At 37.6% G+C, this 20,629-nt stretch overlaps 1 protein-coding gene and 1 long non-coding RNA gene across 8 annotated transcripts; one reads left to right on the forward strand and one right to left on the reverse strand.

Annotated features, from left to right (window-relative positions):
- kiaa0040 (KIAA0040 ortholog) lies at positions 1 to 16,272 on the reverse strand. 7 transcript variants are annotated; one of them, XM_015044653.1, is made up of 2 exons: positions 16,135 to 16,272; positions 1 to 2,210 (listed from the first exon to the last, which is right to left on the reverse strand). In XM_015044653.1, exon 2 carries the CDS (start codon positions 1,732 to 1,734, stop codon positions 1,411 to 1,413), a length of 324 nt encoding a protein of 107 aa, XP_014900139.1. In that variant the 5' UTR covers positions 1,735 to 2,210; positions 16,135 to 16,272; the 3' UTR covers positions 1 to 1,410. The 7 variants fall into 7 exon arrangements, with proteins under 7 accessions (XP_014900139.1, XP_014900137.1, XP_014900141.1 ...); XM_015044651.1 differs by having other exon boundaries at positions 1 to 2,342; positions 16,135 to 16,270; XM_015044655.1 differs by lacking the exon at positions 16,135 to 16,272 and adding an exon at positions 10,137 to 10,249.
- Positions 5,314 to 7,072, forward strand: LOC106954853 (uncharacterized). The gene is made up of 2 exons (XR_001426439.1): positions 5,314 to 5,546; positions 6,819 to 7,072. It is a non-coding gene; the product is annotated as an uncharacterized LOC106954853 (long non-coding RNA).
- Positions 16,273 to 20,629: the final 4,357 nt, after the last annotated feature.

Genomic DNA, 20,629 nt, shown 5'->3' on the forward strand with positions numbered 1-20,629 from the left:
TTTTTTTACAGGATTTTTGTATACAGCAAAAATTAAGCAGAAGAGACATCTCTGCTCTCCACATGGGATATTGTCTGTGTGAGCTGTAATGAGAGGAGCCGGCCTCCAACTTGGTGTCAGAGTAAGCTAATGAATAAAGATGACGCTGCAGACAGACTTCTGCTTAATTAGCCTTTGAAGAAGTTGCTACAATAATTAAAAAAACAAAAAATTGTGGCAAAATCTTATACAATTTCAATAAAGTTTAAATTTTCTGTATTTCAGAAATGTAACAAAAAAAAAAAACTTGTTTACTTTACATGTTTGTCTATATATAAACACACAAGAGTTGAGGGAACTCGGGATAGTAGTAAAACAAAAGATTGCTTAGCAATTTTAATAAAACTATATTCTGAATGTCCATATATACATAACAGACATAACTGTGGTCATAATGCCTAGTAGCTGTCTAAATTCCAAAGTGCTTCTGTAAGGTTTTCTATGCAAGAGCAACTGTTTTATCTGTATAGTGCCCTTAACCTGACATCAAACTCAATTATTATTTTTTTTTATTTCATTTCTGCACTGAAGGCAGTGTCTTGCATTTGCAGACGTTAAGTTGCAGTGCACTGAAACGCACAGCATCGATCAAAAACCCAAACTGGTGATTAATTATTTTTCTATATCTTGACATATTAGCTTGAAATGACATTTTACTTTTCCAGAGCTTCAAATCCAAAAAGAGCCATAATACACACACTGTATATAGTGAGTTTCTAAAAGCAAATTATTTCAATTTGTTTTCTTGCATAACAAACTGCCTCTATTCTTCATCTTCCGTTAATGTGAGAACCCTAATGATTCCAACGTATGGACAAACATATCTTTTATTAAACAATACTCAATTGTTTTTAAAAAGTAATAAAATAAGGGCTCATTTGGGATATCTCTGCTGTTTTTCTCAGTCTGCACTCTGAAAAGTGGGTGCTAGTACAGCTGTTTGAGCAGTGAGCCGACTTTTCCTTTGCTCCCTCTCCCAAATATGGATGCATTGAATTTCACATGGGAGCTCTAAGAACTAAGTTCTCCCAATAACTCTACGCCTCTCTACCTGACACACACACGCTGCACAGACACACTTGCATTCATATATTTTTTTTTTTTTTCAGTCTGCATATTTCTTTTTTATGTACCACGCACTAAAAAAAGCTCATAAAAATGTTGTAAACACTGTCATAAAACCAGAACACACAGCATCATGTGAATACAAAGTGACAAGTATTTATATACAAAAACAAACTCGTCTCAGCCGTGTGTATGCCCACGACAATATGAAGTTCTTTTTATTTGAACGATATCCACATCCCAAACAAGTCTGAGTTTTCAACTACTGATCGGCACCAGTGCGGTAATCCTGAACAGACGTAATCCTCACACCATTCCCATAGCGACCCGATCAGGAGTCGTCGGTCCAGTCTTTACGGATATCCACAAGTCCTCGCTGTTGGAGGAACTCTTTTTCTTTTTCCCTGCCGACCTCGAAGAGCCTCCACAGCAGCAGCAGCAGCAGCTGCCATCATGGCGACAGCAGCAGCAGTGGCAGCACACCACCACAGCGGTGAGGATGACCAGCAGAGGAAGCGTCAGCAGGATGACCAGGCAGACGGTGTTGTAGACCCCCTGGTTGTGTTTGTCCACAGCCAAGGTCCACAGCCAGCTGAAAAAATCCTGGACACTCTGAAACTTCCCTTCCATAACGTTTGGCCTGCGGAGCTCAGTTGCTTGAGTCGGACTCCCAGAAACGTTTTAATAAGCTTTACAGAGACTTAGAGGTCTATACTGCGATAAAAAAGAAACTCTGCCAGCACACCGAAATAACCGACTTGCGCCACTCATCCGAGTGAGTAGCTTCAACATTAAAAGCTGATTGATATCTCATGTAGCTCTCTGAGCACAAGTCAGTTCATCAGCCATCAGCACAAAGATTTCCAGTGACTTGACAATGAACTTCACATGCTCCTCATTCTTCGTGAAGATCCCAGATGAGATAGTTACCCCGAGGCACTGCTCTATGTGACGAATCTGTCCAAACTTGTGCTGTTCTGTTCCTCTTTGGACGTTCACCTTACGGATGCTGTTAGAACGCGTCTGTTTTGCTCTTATAAGGACCAAAACACTGCTTGCTTGTAGGAGTGTCTTTTCTTGAAATTGCCTTGTTGTTGTGATTTAATCTGGAGGGGGGGTAAAAAAAAAATCTTAAGCTGAGTTTGTTTATGCAGGTCAGCATTCCTCTAATTGTTTTCTCAAGCCCTCTTGCCCTTTAGCTTGCGGTTTCGTTTTGTCACGCTGCTGAATTGTTGAGGCTGTGAAACAAACAGAAGAAAAGTCAAATTAACACAGACAGAAATTTGCTTTCAGGCAGACGGGGCTTATCTTTCTACCCTCTTTGGCTCTCCCTGACTCCAATCCATCTTTCTGCCTTGAAACATCTCCACTCCTGCTCCCCTTCCTCTTGTCAATGTCAGCTTAGAATATCGTTTTTTCTGTTCAGCTTTTCTTTCATTAAATTTGCAGAGAAGTCATTCAGGATTCAGGACAGATCCCTTCAAGGGTCCCGCTGAGAGAAGACGGAGGCAAGGCGGAAAAAAGGGAGGACAAAATCGAGGGGAGATTGCGTCTGAAGGAAGGCGAGAGGGAGACAGAGGTAACCAATCTTCCAAAGAGTCCCGCTGAGATGGAGAGTGTGACAGAGTGTCAGAGGAAACTAGGAAAGAGAGGGCAGAAAGGCCAGAGTGAGACTTGTTAAAGTAGACTTTTCTGGACGTATAGTGCTGTAAAATTGTTTTGCTTTGTTACAGATTTCTTGTTTGACCTTTTTTTTTTGTCTCACAAGTATTTAAAATACCCTCCAATTTATGATTATGCTTAATCAAAGAAAAAAATTATAATTTCCCTATATAAACATATATTTGCTTATGTTTAAAAGTGTGATTTAACACGTTTGATTGGTTCAGATTCACTGGCCAAACTGCGGTCTGATTACTGTAAAAGCTGTAAAATCAAGAAATCACTTAAACCAAACCAGTCTGTTTGAAGCATGAGGTGACAAAACATCCCAAAAAGAAAGATGTGATGTCCTGGTCCATCCAAATGCAACATCAGATGAGAAACATCTACTAACACCAAAAGTGGGGAACTTTCCTGAGATAAAGTTTGTTCTAGTACAAGACAAAAGAGAAGAGACAAAACTTTTACAAGCCAGAAATGGAAAATTTTGGAAAAAAAAAAAAACAAACAAACAAACATGACCTGAGAAAAAGAGCATCTAATCAAAACCCAGAGATGGTGTTTGATGGTCTGAGGTTGATCTTCTACTTAAGGACTTGGACAACTTGGAAGTGGAACCTTTTCTTTTTTTTTCTCTTGCTAGCACCAAATCTTGTTGAAGAATATCAGGTCTGTGATCTTATACTAAGGTATTAAGCAGGATCACAACTCAAAGCACACCAGCATGTCCATTCCAAAATCTTTGACTAGTCAAGTTTATTTGTATAGCACATTTCCACGTCAAACCTCCTAATGAAAAATCATCAAGCAAATACACATGAAGTACGTTGATTGATGTTTCACTTACTAATCAAAGGCAACTCTAAATTAAGGCTTAAAACTCATCTACTTAAAATCTGTACTTACTGTTAATTTGATTTAGATAATGTGGCTTCATCACATAAGACATTCATTTTTAAGAACCGACCTGTCCGGCTGAATTAAAACAATTTGGCAACACAGAGTGGTCTGAAATTTCTTCACAAAAAAAGACTCTCTGCCAGTCATTGCAAATGAGTGACGGACGTTGTTTCTGCAAAGAGCTTCACAACTACGTATTAAGTTTAGGGGGGGATTTTTTTTTTTTCCACACAGGTTTGGATGTCTTTTTTTCCCCCCCGTAAAACATTTAATTAAACTTCCAAAGCCTAATTTTTAGCTTTAATCAGAATATCACTGACTGACTTTAAAACTCATCTGATGATCCGAAACGTTTGCTTTAAATGTGAACAAAAAGGCAGAATAAATCTGCGAAGGAGTGAGTTCTTTTCCTCAACCGTACAACACTAATGGCTCCCGTCGCAGCGGAGGAGTGAAATCTGCCCTCGAAACACGTTGCTTCCATTTGACCTGTTTAACTTATTAAGCAGCTCTTCAAAAAAGAACTTTCTGCTTCGGATGTGCAAAATTAAACTCGGCACAGAAACCAAACTGCTCCTCTTTGTAATGAAACGGTTTGAGTCTGAACCCCTTGAGGCAACATCTTTTGTTTAAATTGTTTTTTTTAAGTAGTTTCAAACACCATTTCACTCAAGTGTTCTCTTTTAGATGCTCCGTCGCTTTCAATACTATTTGCATTCTGGCTGCAGGAAGGGCAGAAGATTTTCACCTCACATTACCTTGCTCCTGATAGAGAGAGAGAGAGAGAGAGAGAGAGAGAGGCGATGATGCACCTGCAAGAGGAGAGCAAATAGATTTGGCTTTGCTGTCAACGTGCATTACGCCTCATGTGTGAAATACGTTTATCCGCAGAGAGCCACTAACCTTCCCCCACAAACCCGAGTTCATGTGCTCAACAGGAAGTCGCTCACTTAAAGTGTCTAAATACACAAGCGGAGATCTCAAGAAAAGACAATAGTTGGGTTGCAGTTATTTTGGAGCGTCATCTTATTTAGAATCAAACAAACACATTTCTAAGTATTTCATAATATCACATGAATGTGCACATGTGATATTATGTGCACATTCATGTTTGCCATCAAATTAGGTTTGTGTGTCTAGATGAGTGCACTGACTGAAAAAGGGGCGAGTTCCCCTTTAAGGAACTTTGACACAAAGGCAACATGTGACTTGGATTCCCATATCATTATTAGCAGTGGAAAATTATAATTTACTCTCAAGAAAACTGGATTCAGACTATCACACTTCATCCAGATTCTTGTACCTTGACTTCCAAATTTGAGACAAAACTTAGTTTCACCCTTTAAAAAAAAGCCTCGTGATCAACTCGTCTTTCATTTTGCCAGAGTTTCAAATCACATTGGTGTGAAAGTTTAACGAGAATCCATAAGTTTGGATCAAAAGCGTCCTTTAGGATTGTATTTCTCTTTGTTTTCCCATCAGTTTATCCAGCCATATTCATCTTCTGTTGCCATGGTTAAATCGATGTATAATTTCACAACTAAAAGTAATTCACAGCTCACACACAGTTTCACCATTTCTGAGAAATACATCAGAAAAACCAAATCAGCACTTCCTTTTAACGTATTATGCTGACACCTAATTTCCACAGACTTAAATTACTGTACTATAAACCTTAAACTAAGAACCTATGTCATTCTGGAATTTTTTTGTCTTATGAACTCAACTTACTAATAACAGCAGTGGATGGGAAGAAGAAAAAAAAAAAAGAAAAAAAACTTGTGCTAATTCTGGACGTATAAAATTCCCTACACGTGGGTGCTGCTGTTGTCTTTGCTTCATCTTTTAAGATAATTGGCTGCTGGTACATGTTGTGATGGGTCTTATAGAACTGCAGCACATTTGTGTGCATTGAACCTTACTCACATTAAAAACATGACAAGTCAAATTCACAGAGCCGTGTGTTCGTGGGAGAGACGAAGCCACAAATTAGGGGAGGTGTTGGTTTAGTCTGGTCACGTAACAAAGACAGCAAATAATGAATCATTGGGTAAAGTCAGAGAATGGAATGAATAAGTCTTCAGTTCTTTACCAGAAAAAAAAAAAAAAGATCACTACACCAACGCTGTTAGGACAATCAGAAGATTAAAAGAAAACCGATAGTTCAATCTGAACCTACTTTTTCAATTTGTTTCTACGACAAGATAACAATCGTTGTGCTGTATACACAGTTAGACTTTTTATTTTAAAACTGCTTACATTGTTTCATGCTTGGACTTAGATAACCAAGGCCACTGGCAGTGAGAATGACAGTCTTATCCGAGGTTTTATTTTGTGACGTTATGGAAGCACAAATTTAAGCAAAACATTCAGACTTGAAAGTCAACTCTGGCCTTTAACCATATCACATCATGTCTTTCCAGTTATCTTGCCAAGATGCCTTTCTTGACTTTAAGTGGCCTCTTCACTTTCTCATGACACCGTGCTCTCCTTGAGCAACTGATACACAGGAAAAGATCATTTCTGAGGCACACAAAGCCAGGAAGGGGCTGAGAAGAATGTTTTGATTGCACCGAAATGGCCCTCCGCTGCTTTTTAGGGAGCATGTGTGACCTACAAGGCAGAGCAGCAACAGAAGGCATCGCAGGAATCTTTAATGATTTGCCCTTGAGCACACAGTCAGAGCAGATCCCTCTTTATTCACCATCGATAAGTACGGAGGGCTTGGACATTTTGCTCTTTAATTTAGGAACTGTTCTCACTGTTTGACATTATAGCCAATAAAACCTAGCCTGTTTGCCGTCACATAGGATTACCATAATTCTATATATTACCAATGTAATTGTAATCATTTCTTTCTTTCTTCAAATTTGCCACATTACACATCCTAAAATTACTATATGCTTAAACAAATCAGAAAAGCCAATGACGTGATGGAATGATTTTTATGAGATTCTGAACCTTGTTGCATAGTGTCATTATTCACAAGATCACAAGTCCCGTCTACACTCGGAGAGGAAGAAAACATCACTTCAAAAGCAACATAAAGATTTTGGAGTAATGTCTCCAAAAGACATTAAGGACACCCATCCAACAGAGAAAGAATCAGGGCTGCACGATCACCCCAAAAGGGTGTTTTGCAGGAGGGACAGGTGAGCTTCCCAAAATAGAAGCTCGCCTTTCAAAAGGAAAGAACAACACCTGGGAATATTACAGCAACATTTCTTCTTCAACCAAATCAGTCACAAAGCCTCAAGCCTATAGTGTCACTCATTGTGGTTAAAGTTGAAAAGGTGTGTACAAGCAAGACCGCCTACAAACCTGACTCACACCAGTCCTGTGAGGAGGAGTTGAGTCAAAATTAGTGCAAACTATTTTTAACAGTCCTTCCAAATACTAAAGGACTTCTACATTTGTGGAAAGTAAAAAAAAAAGAAAAAAAAGATGTATCTGGTATTTAGCAACTAGAAATAATTTTAGTAATTCTGCATGAAGATGTTAGTTTGATCTACGCATATTTTTATAAGGTCGACGTATGTGAATGTTTGATTTCAAGTCAACTGCAAAAGAAAGTATTTTGTTCCAGAAGACATGAGTCGACAAAAAAAATAATTATTTTTCTCAGGTATTCTGAAGTAATATTAAGCAGAACCATTACACTTCCGGCTTGCGTGATCTCGATCCTAACTGAGTGAAATGAGTGAGTCTGAGGACATTCGTGAAGTGAGAAGTAAAGGAAGCTGTCATTCTTTGAAATAGCTAAATATACACTCAAGCACTGAAAGTTAAGCATTTCAGTTCAAGCTACACATTATTGGGAGCTTTTGTTTAAAAAGCCCAAAAGGCTCTGTTACTGACATTCTGGAGAATTCAAAGGCAGGAAAAAACTCATCAGCACATTGTTGCAACCTGTCAGACATCCTGCTGTGTCTAACCACAGTCAAAACAACTGTTTTTTTTTTTTTTTTAACGGAGTCTGGAGTTAGATACGTCAGCTTTCTGTAAAGTCGTCTCACAAACTCAAATACATCACTTAGAACTACTTTAGAGAAGCTATGGGCATTCAAGAAGTGCTTAAAAGCAGCATCTTACCCCGCAGATGCTTCTGTGGCAGCAGGTCAGGTCACCCCTCTTGTCTAATCCAGTCAGCTGCTCAGACGTTTGCTCCTTTCAGTTTAGCATCTGGCTTCTGCTGTGTTCTGTTCAGTCCTGGAACCTCTTACCCAAACATCTTGACAAGTCTTCACTTTCTGTTCCTGTTTTGCTCTCTCTCTCTCTACCCGTGTTTTCCGTACTCCTCCTCCTCCCCCTCCTCTTTCTGTGAGTGTGTGTGTTTTGGTCCCTGCCCACTTTGTGTAAGAATGGGCCCTCTGTCTATGGTTATGTTTCCTGCATGGTGCTGGATTCTTGCGGTCGCCATACTTTCCCCACATAACAAGCACGGGGTGACATCAGCCAGAAAGCTTAAGCAAATTCATGACGAATCTTATATTTTCAAGCACAAAAGTTCTCTATGGAAGTAGTTAGAAATAAACTTCCCCTACTGCGTTACATTACCTGACATGAAGACCTTGCAACACCAGGATATGTTGCAGGAAAGGTGGAGACACGTTGCATAATGACAGAACAAGAGTCCACCCATCCCTAATTCCTAAATCGAGAATAAATAAAAAAAGGGAAATGAAAACGGTCATGCTGCTGAGAACAACAGCAGGTGAAAGAGTCGGATGAAAGCAAGATATGAATGTGACATGTCATGTGAAGTGTGTATACGCACAAACCTCGACTTTCTGCCTGTGGCACTGTGGTCAATGCTCTCTCTTAGCTCAGTCAAGCAAAATAGGATTTTGTATTCAAGTAAGAAAGGGACACAGAGGGGTTCATCTCTCCTCCTCTAAGGAAAAGCCTTTGAGCTTTGGTGTTCTGACTTATGAACTGTAAATCTGCTCACATAATGTACAATGTGAGCCTGAGTGAATTCAAAAGCGGCTTTGTGTTAGCCTGTACGGTGTAAAAGTGTTCATGCTGTTTGAATGTTTCCATATTTTGATTGAATTAAAAAGCACAAACTTTAACTTCCATTTGCTTGTGTAAATATTTACGTCTCTGTTCAGATAAGACTTTAACTTTTTGGCATTGATCAATGCACATGCATCGAAATGGTCCATGTCAAAGACTTTCAGCATCTTAAAATGACCAAGTGGAAGTCCAGATCTACATGTATTTGATAATCCTATTGACTTGAGAACTGGTATTTACAGAAACTGCATCTAGTCTGACTGATGCTGTGCTAATTTATAAAAAAAGAATTGTCTGTCTTTTGGAATCCTTACGTGCAAAGCTGGAAAATACATTAAACACACTATGTTAAATGATTTCCATCTGTAACTGCGGAGAAAAATAGTTCTACAGAGTATTAATCTATGGGGGATAAATAAAAAATGTGCTCCATACTTTTGGTATTTAATCTAAATAAAATAAATAAATAAAAGGCATGAAAAACCTGTAACCTTTACCAAAATGCTCCACTTTGTATTGGTGTTTCACATTCAATTCCAGTTACACAAATTAAAGTACATGGCTGCAATGTAACAAAATGGTAAAAAAAAAAAAAAAAAAGCTGCAGACGTTTAAATAGTTTTGCAAGAAGTATCTCCAGGCTATAAAGTTTAACTGTTTACAGTTCCCTTAACAAATGGTTTCTTTGTTTACTTCAAATAAAGTCTGAAGCATGATCACAGCACAGCTGCAACCGTGCGATAATGTACTGTCTGCAGCACTTCATCTGATAAACAACAAAAATAAATAAATACACACATAGCTTACTTCCTGATCAACTGAGTGAACTTTCAGTGTGTTCCTCTGTGTCTGCAGGGCATGGTTTCAAGAGATTTGATGAGGCAAGTCTCACCACATCTTGCAGGTGTGCCTGACTCTCAGCCATTCACACACACACACACACACACACGCACACACAGTAATGCGCAGTACGAGCCCAGAGGGTGCTGCCTGACTGGCAGTGTGTTCACAGTGAAACTAGGCCCAGCCCAACAGCTGTTAAGGCTTGAGTGTGTCCAGTCATATCGAGAAAGAGTTGATTAATGGCCTCGGCAGAGCAACACTTCCCCTGATGGAAATTCTTTATATGAAAATCATTTAGACGTGTAGATCCCATTTCCAGCTTCGGAAACCAGTGCGCTGAAGTCATCCTGTATGCATGGATAGACATTTAATCTGGTAAAGATAGTTGAATGTTTGATTCTGAAAGTTCTGGATGTTAGATGCTACTCGGTTGCTCTCGGCAGTAAGAATGAGCAACTGGATAAGTGTTATCCAGTTACTCATGGGGGATATAGTTTACAATATTTTACCATTTCTTTGATAGAAACAGTATTACTCTTATAAAATAAGCTCTCCATACATTTTCCTACTTTCCGGAACACTGCATTCTCAATTTTTACTGCACTGACCTCTTGTATATGTCCCATTTCCTCTGTGAAACCTTACTCTCACTTCATACTGCTTTGACCTGGCGCTATAATGGGTGTAGCTGCCATCTGGTTTTCCACAGTGGATCTCACCTAGGAGGGAAAAGCTCAAATAATACATCCTTTTATCCAACACAGGTCTATGGCTGAACAAATTACAGGAAAGACCACTGAGCTTATGTTGGATCACTGGTCAGACAAGCACAATAGCAAAGGCAAAAAGTAGCTGTGACATTACCAGGAGCATTAACTAAAGGCTTATGAAATTACTGGGCCATGTAAGAGAGCAGTACCGATCACAGCGACCGTCTGGCTCTGACAACACACTAACTTGAGCCAGAAAGGATCCAACAGTGAGTGCTTCTGTGAGTTCTTGTATGTGAGTGCTAATGAAAAGTGACTAAAATGAGGTTGTAGTGGGATCTGACAAGTGTCCAGGAATGGCTCGGCCAATAAAGTCTCCTCAGGGACAGACCTGACGAGTGACTTAGCCGTGCAAAATGTTTGAATCCAGGTAACACGGTGGGAAAACGCATGTTTTCACTTTATAAGGAATTACTTCTTGTGCTGCATAATCCAGCTATTAGTTGCTATGTCAACTGAAGGTTTTCACAAGGGGTTCCTTGTTGCACATGAAGTCAGACTGCTATTTAAGCATTTTATTACATAAGAATCCCAGCATAGTTCTCACATGACAAACGCAGCTTTCTTACGCTTGATTTCATACCCTGGCTACATAAATAAACAGAGAGACGCAAACCACTTGAGGAGTGGAAAGTATTTTTCTTTAGCAAAGGCTGACCATCAATCAACAAAGACCTTTCAAGTTCCTCGTTGCTTGTCTCTCATTTCCAGACAGGGAAGCAGGAAAATAATGTCCTGTGGGATTGTAGAGTCACACTGTTGAGGTGTTGATGTTTAGGGTTTCCTAGGATATACAGACCTATGGAAAAAATGACTAACCAAAATGCAGCAGATAAGCTATTCTGTGTGCATTCAGAAAGGCAACATGTTTGCCCTGTATTACTGCTCTTTCTTCATCACTTGAAAACAGACTCTGGCTCAAGTTTCTGAGAAGGAAGATAACCAGTCTAAAAAAAAAAAAAAAAAAAACAAACCACAAAATGACCTTATGTGGTCATACAACAATAAACTATGACATGAATGCACTTCCCTGTCTTGTTTCTTTTGAGTGCGTGTGTGTTTAGCATTCCTCATCTTGTACAGTCCTTTTTTTTTTTTTAAAAGTTGAGAGGACCTGCGTCTTTGGGACCGAAAGCCAAAGCTTCATGTATAAAGGAAGTGTTTGTTTTTGGGGTCAGGAGTTAGGTTAGATTTAGGGTTAGGCAATGTACTGATAATGGTTAGCTGTAGGTCATGGTTAGGTTATAGAAATTGATTTTAAAAATGAACAAAAGTAAATGCAAAGTTTTTGTGAAGATGCATTGCCTGGACAAAAAAAGGTGAAAGTTCTCTCTACATAAAATAAATAGTTTTGCAACTGGTTACACGGTTTTTTGTTTCAACGCTGTAATTAGCAAGCAGATTGCACAAAATACTTTAAATGCAGACAAAAGTGCAGCCTTCTAGTTCAGGAGATCAACTTGAACTTGTCCTCTCTTAAAGTAGGGATTAATCTAGTGCCTTTCAATATACCCCTTGGCCTAAATGTTATCATTACATTACGTTTTGCCCCGACAACCAAAATCTTTATTGCTACAGACTTATACGAAATGTGGTACGCATGTCAGGCATTCTGGCATCCAAAATACAATTCAGTGCAACCAGCTGCCTCTAGATATAACAGAGGCAGCTCCACCATCTTTAAAGTTGATGGAGCTCTAAAACGCCCTATCAGCTTTTCTCGTTAAAAAAACTTAAGCTTGGGTGATTTAAGCCCTTACTTAAATCACCAGGGTCACTAATATCGAGAATGTGATGTTGAAAGTAGATATCACTTGTGTGATTTCTTTAAAAGTATATTAATAACATCTAATATGAAGACTTCAGAAGTTTGTTAAAAAACAGAAGGATGCAGACCAAGGACCACACCAGAGAGGTCAGAGTTAAAATTGCAGAGAAACAAGGGTTAGGCTATAAAGCAAGATCCCAAACAACATTCAAAGGCTCATTGTCCAGTCCAACATCTAAAAATTAGAAGAGATAGCCACAATTGCAAAGCTACACATCACCTTCTACCGAAGCTGGCAGGCCAGGCAAAAAGAGCATTAATAAGAGAATCAGCAAAGCGGCCCATGGTGATTCCCGAAAAACTTCAGTGATTGACTGAATCTCCAGCTCAGGTGGAAAAGAATGTAATAACGTTTTGCCGTACACGCCACAAATCTTATTTTATTTAGGGGTGATGCCATTTTTGAAACAAAGTTATAAAATGTTTTTTTTCTAGCAGGCTGCTACAAGCCCTGTAGCAGATATGACAAACGTGGACGTGGTCAGATGATCTGGTCAAAGGATCTCAACTAGGTGGAAAATGCTGAGTATGGCCTGAAAACAAACATCCACCCTTAACACACTATTCCCAAAGGAAAGCATGTGGGCAGTACTTTCATGTTCTCTTTAACATAGAGAAGCTGGTCAGGGTAGGCAGGAAGATGGATGAAGCTAAATGCAGAACAATCCTGTTAAGACTCCAAAAGACTTAAGACTGGCGTGGAGGTTCACCTTCCAGAAGAACAACACAAAGCACACAGCCCAGCCGATTTCCGTAATTTTGGGAGATCGGTGACCAACCGATACTTGTACGTGAAGCCGATCTTATACCCCCATCTTATTTACATCAGCAAAGGTCTAAACATCAACCACAGTCTTCTTCTGCTCTCCTGTCAGATAGGTTTGACTGATAGACTGGCTCACCAGGTTATGGCTGCATGTTTGCAGTTAACAATAATCAGCGCACAATTGATAACTCAGCAACTTTCTTGCAATAGCAACATTTCAGACAAAAAAAAAAAAGATCTGTCATGTAAAATCCCAACAAAATTTGCTGAGGTTTGTGGATGTAATGTGACAAAATGGAAAAAGGTTGAAGAGGGATGAATTCTTTGTAAGAATACTGCCACTGGATGAAAACTATCTTGACACAACGCACGCAATGTCTTACAATATTTAAATAAATCTGAGCTTATTATATTGTCTCCCTTCCAGCAACTTTTTACTACAATGACATAAACAACTCTCATGCAAAATGTATGTATCTTATTCTCACCCAATGAATATCTTAGTGGAGCATTGTTAAGCAAGTGAGGAAGATGTTATGAGAGGCTGGAAAAATAAATCATGAAGAAAAAATGCATTGCTTTCCTTAATCATCTAAAAATGACGTATGAAAATGAAATAAGAAAATAATTTCTTTTATTCTTTTCTTAATTCTTATGTAGTCAAGCTCTACATCTATCTAAGCACAAAGTCATGAGCTCACGTCTAGATTTATAGGTCAGCTTATTAAAGGGAGGCCATAGTGTGACACTTTTAGAGATAGCTTTAGCCTTTTAGTTGGTCTAAATCTAGCAGCAGAAAGTAAACAACTCGCAAACACAGAGTAGAAATTATTATGAGTGTTTGTCAGCGATTTTAATTAAAGGTAACCGTGAAAACAAACCAGGGGGGCAACAGGAGCTCTAGCCACTCTTTGGTCTTACATATTCAAATATGCTGACAAATTTAATTACCAGTGTTTCATTTGGAATAAAACCATTATAACAATAAGAATACAGGTCCCTCTGAAAGCATAAACAGCATGAAGTTAACCAGCATGCCAATCCCAACCCCACTTTCAGCCCCACTGAAGTTGTCAGTGGGCAAATCTTCATGTCTCCCTTGTTTCTGTGATTTATGAGAGGCCCTGTCTGTTCATGCTTTCCCATTCCAACTCACAGCACTCTGAGCATCAATAAATGTCTGATAAAAATCAAGCTGCTCACCGGCCAGTCGCCCAATTATGCCCCAGTGTTTACAGCTCCATCACAGCGAGAGCCTAACTGGGAAATCTGGGCTGCACCTCCCTCTTATTCAGATGACTGCCATGGCCTGTTAACTTTCTGGGCTCAGTGAGATGTAAGAGACTCAGGGAGAACACAAGAGGCTGCGGGTGGGCCACAACGCCGCTTTTCATCAGCCTCACATCACGGCCAGTTCTGTGTTCAATGCTGTCCAGAGATGTGGATATTTTACCAGATGGACAGAACTGAACTGGTGTGCTTTTTGCTGATGAAAAGCAACAAAAAAGTAAATTAAAAAAATGATGGAATAAACCAAGAGGATGATTTGCATAAAATAAATGAGCCCTGCTTCTTTAACCATGCAGAGCTAAATATAAGAAGCTGTTCATGCATCTGCACAAAAATCTAATTTTCCAAAATTAGTTCTGTATTATTGATCTTTTTTAGTCAGGATGCATGAATAATTACATTTTGGATTAGATTTATACATATTAGATTGAATTTTTTATTTAGTTTCTGGAGGTTTTTGACCAGCTAGACTTTTGTCATAAAACACCATTTCCAAAGGATTTTGTATCATCATAAACAGAATCTCCAGAATTACTAGAATTCAGTGTTTTCTCCAGAGACCGCATCATAATTTGGTCCAATTAGGTTGCAAAACTACTTAAATAGAGTGACTGAGGCTCCAGTAATGCCAAATCTTTGAAACTTGACTGGCTTAAGAACAGCAGGCCTTATGTTGACTGTATCCTTTCAGATCGTGGAAAAGAAAGAAAAACTGCTGCAAAGACGCAAAAGTCATTTGCTGCTCTTTTTATTGAATCTGTAAATTGAGTTTTTATGCAAAACCAAAATAACACGAAACACGTCCTAATTTCTTCGTCTCAGATACCAACTTTCTTACCAGAGTATATGTCAAGCAAATACTCCAAGCCTGAAACCAATGTTGTACGTTGGAGCAAAAATGGTAAATTGATTAAATGTTTTTTGTTTTTGTTTTTTTCCAGTGGGGATGTCATAGTAAAATGGCTTTAAGCCCTTGATGTTTCTCTATGTAGGGAAACTGCTGATGAATTTTAAATGTTCTTTAGAGCTACTTTTCCACATGGATTAGTTCTTGTAGCTTTTGGCATGCCAAAGTTCACAGTTTTATTAACGTTGCACCTCAACAGAGCAACTGCATCACAATGAGTAGTGGATAAGTAAATGTGTTAAATATTGGTGCAAATGATCATAAGCAAGGTGACACTTCTTTGCTGCTGAAAAAACATAAAAGCTAAAAGTAATGTCTGTTCAGTAACTTGGAAAATATAAAGAATTTAACTTTAAATTGTTTATATTTATATGCAGTAACAGCAATTAGTTACTGTTTATTTTTACCCGTTAACACTGAGTCAGACTCAAACCTGTGTAAAACACCAAACTATGTAAGTTTAACTCTAGACAAACAATAGGCTAATCTCAATTAAATCTGAAGAGAATCAACTAATGACACCAGAGGCATTTCTACTTAAAAAAATAAAGATATAAAACACACTGTTACAGGATGAAATATCTATGGCCCTTCACATAATTTAACCCCAAAAGTAGAAGGACTTAACGAGGTTCAGCTGCAACCACAACTCCAAACAAAACCTGGATTTATCTGACAATGAGACACTCAACAAAATATTGATATGCTCAAATATCTGAGTCAGCAAACAGGCGGCTCCCTGTACAACACCACATCAGGAGGGCCATCTGACCCAGCAAACGTCAGATCAACAAAATATTAGCTTTATAATAGCAAAAGAAACTCAAACAAGGCAACAAGGGCAAAATTAACATTACCGATTAAAAGAAAGAAATGTTACCAATAATCCAGAGTAGCATTAGCCTTATGCTAACAGAGCATCGTAAGCATAAAAACACAGCAATGTTGTGCAGCTGATTAACAGAAAAAACTAAACAACGAAAAAGAGAGCAATATGGTTGCTAAAACTAATAAAGCACACTGAGCGACGGAAGCTGTAGCTTACCGACTACCTGTAAAATCATCTGCATTGTCATTCAAGGTGGGGATTTAAGATTCCCTCTGCTGCCATTGTCGCCATTTTTAACTTTATTACCATAGCAACACAGAACTTATCGAGCATCTACTATGACAGGGGCACCGTTCTGACCGCCCAAAAGACATTGATTTTAGCGATGCTGATTGGCCAAATGTTTATTATTTTTACCTAGCAACCACACACGATTGGCTGGTTAGCTTCCTCCAGAAAACAACTAACTGGAGTCTGTCCGGGAAACTTCACTGGTGAATAAGAAGTGGTAAGGTTGCGTAAGTAATTCAGATTACATTGAGATACACTATTTAGGAAAATTGGCCAATTTATTATTTTTTAATTAATATTTATAGAACATTTTTAAATCCTCACCCTTCTGCCCTACCCAGAAACAACAAATGATGGATGGCAAACATTTATCCACATCCTTGTTCAAATTTCTGCATTTTTAAAGCCATACTTGCTACAGTCTGATTGCAAACAGTAAGTTTGCATGTTCTCAATAATATGTTGTTGAAACACCTTTAGAATGAAAACAATATTCAGTTTTTATTGTACTAGGAGTTTATCAGATTGCCACATCCTGGCTTTTTGATATTGCCTAACTCCTTTGCCTTTGTTGTAAAGCCTTAAAAGTTTTGGCTCAACAACTAGTTCATTATTTCATCTGTATTGAAAAATTTGAGAAAAGCAGCCCCAAAGCATGATGCTGCCACCAACATCTTTCACTGTAGGTATAATGCTGCTCAGGTCTGTTTTTGTGTCAAACAAACCACAAAGAATAATGGCACAAAAGCATAGGTTGGTTTCATTAGAAAATAAGAGTTTGAGATGTTAATTAAAAATACATTAAAAAATACTAGAGATTATTGTCATACATAGAAGATGGGTGACGTTAAAGGGTGTAGCAGGAAAGACTGCCACCTGCTGGATGCAATAATAATACTGCAAAACAAGGTGCTTAAAAGTATATTAAAAAATAAATAACACCATTGACATAATACTGGTAACATTTAGTAAAAAGTTGGGTTATTTCTGCATTATGTTAGTTATAGATCAATACCAGAAGTGGTTATCAGCAGTGGTTTGCACAGACATTATGGGGGGCAGGTGCTCAGGTGGAAAAGAAGACCATGAAACTATGTCTCCTCTTTTCAGCACCATTTTTTATGTCTTACACAGCCACTGTGGACTTATTTAATGTTGCTTACAGCTTCAGTGACTGTCAGGTAATGTTCCTCGGAGGAATAACAAGATGACAAGGCAGTCAAAGGCATAAATGAACCAAGCAGCTACTTGGCGCCCCACATAAATGATTGAATTTATGTGGGGCTCTAGAATGTCACAATTATAGAGCCAGACTATGGCTCTAGAATTATGACATTTGTTTACTGCAAATGAAAATCCTAGGAAATTTGATTTAACGAAATCAAGAGACGTGAATTCAAAAATTTCAGTTTGGTTCATTTTCAAAGATTAGTCCAGATAAATCAGTTTGGGTGTTGTGTTACCATAGCTGCAATCTTATGGTATGAGCTTAATCAATTGTGTTTCAACTTGGTTTGTTCTCAAATACATCTTGACAAATAATAACCAGTTAGCAGTGATTGTTAAATGCGCCGAGATCTGCCTGACTGGAGCGAAGGAGAGATACAAAAGCCAAGAGTTTTCTTTGTGACTGCAGGGCGAGTCCAACAGCTTCTCCATGGGTCATAACAATGACTCACTTGGGAAATCCTTGATAGTTTTGTAAACTAATCCTCCCCTGACCTTAATTACTCACACCCTGGGTAACACCATTTACTAATGTGTTTTAAAAAAATATGAAGAATTCAAAAGTCCGAGATATAGTTCTTCACTAGTACTTGGAAGATTTATTGTTACAGTCTTCTCTGTGTCTGATGATAAATTGAGTAATTTTCCAACCTTGATCATCACATTTTAATATTTCAAATTGGTAATGATTGCTTTGTCTGCATTTGTGCTCAAGTTGAGGCAATAACCTACTTTTTTTTAGCCTTTATGAAGAATTATGAAGGTTTAACATAAATTTGTCTCAGTTCTTAACATGAAGAAGGAAATGTTTTATTAAATGTTTATTTCCCTTTATTTCGCCTTGAAATCAATAGTGTATTGTTGAACTGAATCAAAGTACAAAGATATTCCTTTTTTAATCTAAAAACTGCAATTAGTACAGCATTTGGTTTTGTGAAGCATTTTGAGAAATCAGCTAATCCCTCTGACCTTTGCTATTGCAGAACAACTGCTGTGTTGCTTATTTCTTTGTGTTTTAGTGTAATTTATTCAGAAACTTCACAAAGCATAGTTATTTACCAAGTTGTTTTTGCTGACCAGTCACCTGAATGAATAATTAGTGGATAATTGGAACATGCCATGAATAGACAATGCATCTAAATTTGCTGATATAAAGGTTTTTGAGAATCTAGTCTGTTAAAAAAAATGAAAAATGTGGCAGAGTGTATTGCGTGTATTTACTGAAAGATGTGCACAATTTTCCGACCTGAGAAAATATTCCCCAACTTGACGGGATTTTCAATATTTGTCTGATGAATAATCTTCAGTTACAGTGATTGAAAAAGTAGACTTTAAAAAGCCTTAATGTAATTACCTCAGAGGGAATTATAAGATCTAGCTGTTTTCTTCTATTATTAGAAACCTGTACAGCACAGAAGAAAGAAAGAGAAAATTAAAGCTAGATTTATTTACTGCCTTTCTGTTATATTCAGCTAAATTTATCAAAAATGATTTAGCTGCAGAAACATTGTATTTTCACTGGCATGAGCATACATTGAATTTCATTATTTTTGATTTATAACAACCTGTCTGACCCCTATAAGGTTTTATATGAGACAATAAGACAAAAATACAATCTATTGAAAACTGTTTACAAGTATTATGTGTTTAAATCAATACTATATTGTTCTCTGTGTGAGCTACATAAACAGCTAAGTGTTTGCATTTTAACTGACTGAAATTAGAGTTTAAGAAATTTATGTTATCAGTAAGTCACTGTTTCTATTTCTTGTTAAACATTTAGCAATTTGGTCATGCACCAAATATTTGTCATTGATTCCAACTCCTGGTCATGTTTTAAGGCAGCAGTGATAGAAAGTACGATTCTCTGTTCAGACACATGACATCTACTCTACTTTTTACATTGTTTTATCTCATTAAGTAAAATGATTATTTTAATTTATCTCATGAGAATCTGATCTCTTTAATTAAGCAAGTAAAAGACACTCTTATCGGCTGCAGAGTGTACCATAATCCTGATATTAGTGGAATGCGATACTAATTTTGCAACAGGCTATTCGGAATGCATTGAGTATTCAATATTACATTGTGTCAGGAATTACCATTTTCAGTGTCGATAACATATTCAGCCTTTTGCATAGACCTGCATTTTTGACACAGATGACATGACAAAGAAAAGGAAGATGAAAAATATTGGGAGGATTGCACCAACAGATAAGAAAGGAGTGAGGAGACTATCAATGCCAAATTATACCGTCTTCACAATATATATAATCACTGCTGGATTTTCTACAACAGTGAAGCCCTAGAATAAATGAAAATATATATTTATTTTCAAGGAAAATAGTAATAGATTAAGAAAATGTAATGTTGACAATGTGACTGAATCAAACAGGAAGTGCTTTTGTTTTGAAGAACCACACATTTATTTGTTTATTTGTACCCCTGATTATATTGAGATGAAGAATGTTTGTGAGATCTGACACTTTAGATACGAGTTTACTCAAGTAACTGATGTACATGCATGTTAAAATTATCCTGGGTAGTCCTCTGCACACTTGCCAAAAACAAAAACATGGTTAACAGCCACAAAGCGAAGGAAAAACAGTCATCAAATGAGAGTATTTTAATATTTTATTAATATGTAGAAAATGTTTTAAAAAAGGAACTTTATAGTACATGTTTAAGTCAAACTAGAGCTAAATTTGACAGTAATATTCAAGGTTACCCAACAACAAACTCTTAGTTTAAGTTTACCTAAGCTTTCAAACAGTCAAAATCACATTTTATCAACATTTACATGTCCATGCCAGCATTTTTTCAGATCACTTCAAGTTATAGTTTCTTGATTAAGCAAACTGAGAGCATGTAAACTTGTGGTATTTCTTCTTCAGTAGTTTACCGGGCCGAGCGTGACGGATGTCACAGCAAGTGGAAAAATGAAGAACAATTAAGTAAACAATTCTTCTGTACAAATGACTAAACAATGAATGTCTTTAGGTTTCCAAGAATTAAGATGTTTAAAAAAAATAACAGTGAATCAAACAGATGAAACTTTACATGGTGCAAAAAAAAAAAAGATTATTAATTCCTATTTTAAATCAAGTCAATATTTGATGCTCTTTTTAATTGCATTTTGAGGCATACCTTGAAAAGAAAATGTATTTGAAGAATTTATTAAATTTCCTAAAAC

Source organism: Poecilia latipinna, unplaced genomic scaffold, assembly GCF_001443285.1.
Source record: "Poecilia latipinna isolate Pla-1442-1.1 unplaced genomic scaffold, P_latipinna-1.0 Scaffold685, whole genome shotgun sequence".
Lineage (NCBI taxonomy): Eukaryota > Metazoa > Chordata > Actinopteri > Cyprinodontiformes > Poeciliidae > Poecilia > Poecilia latipinna.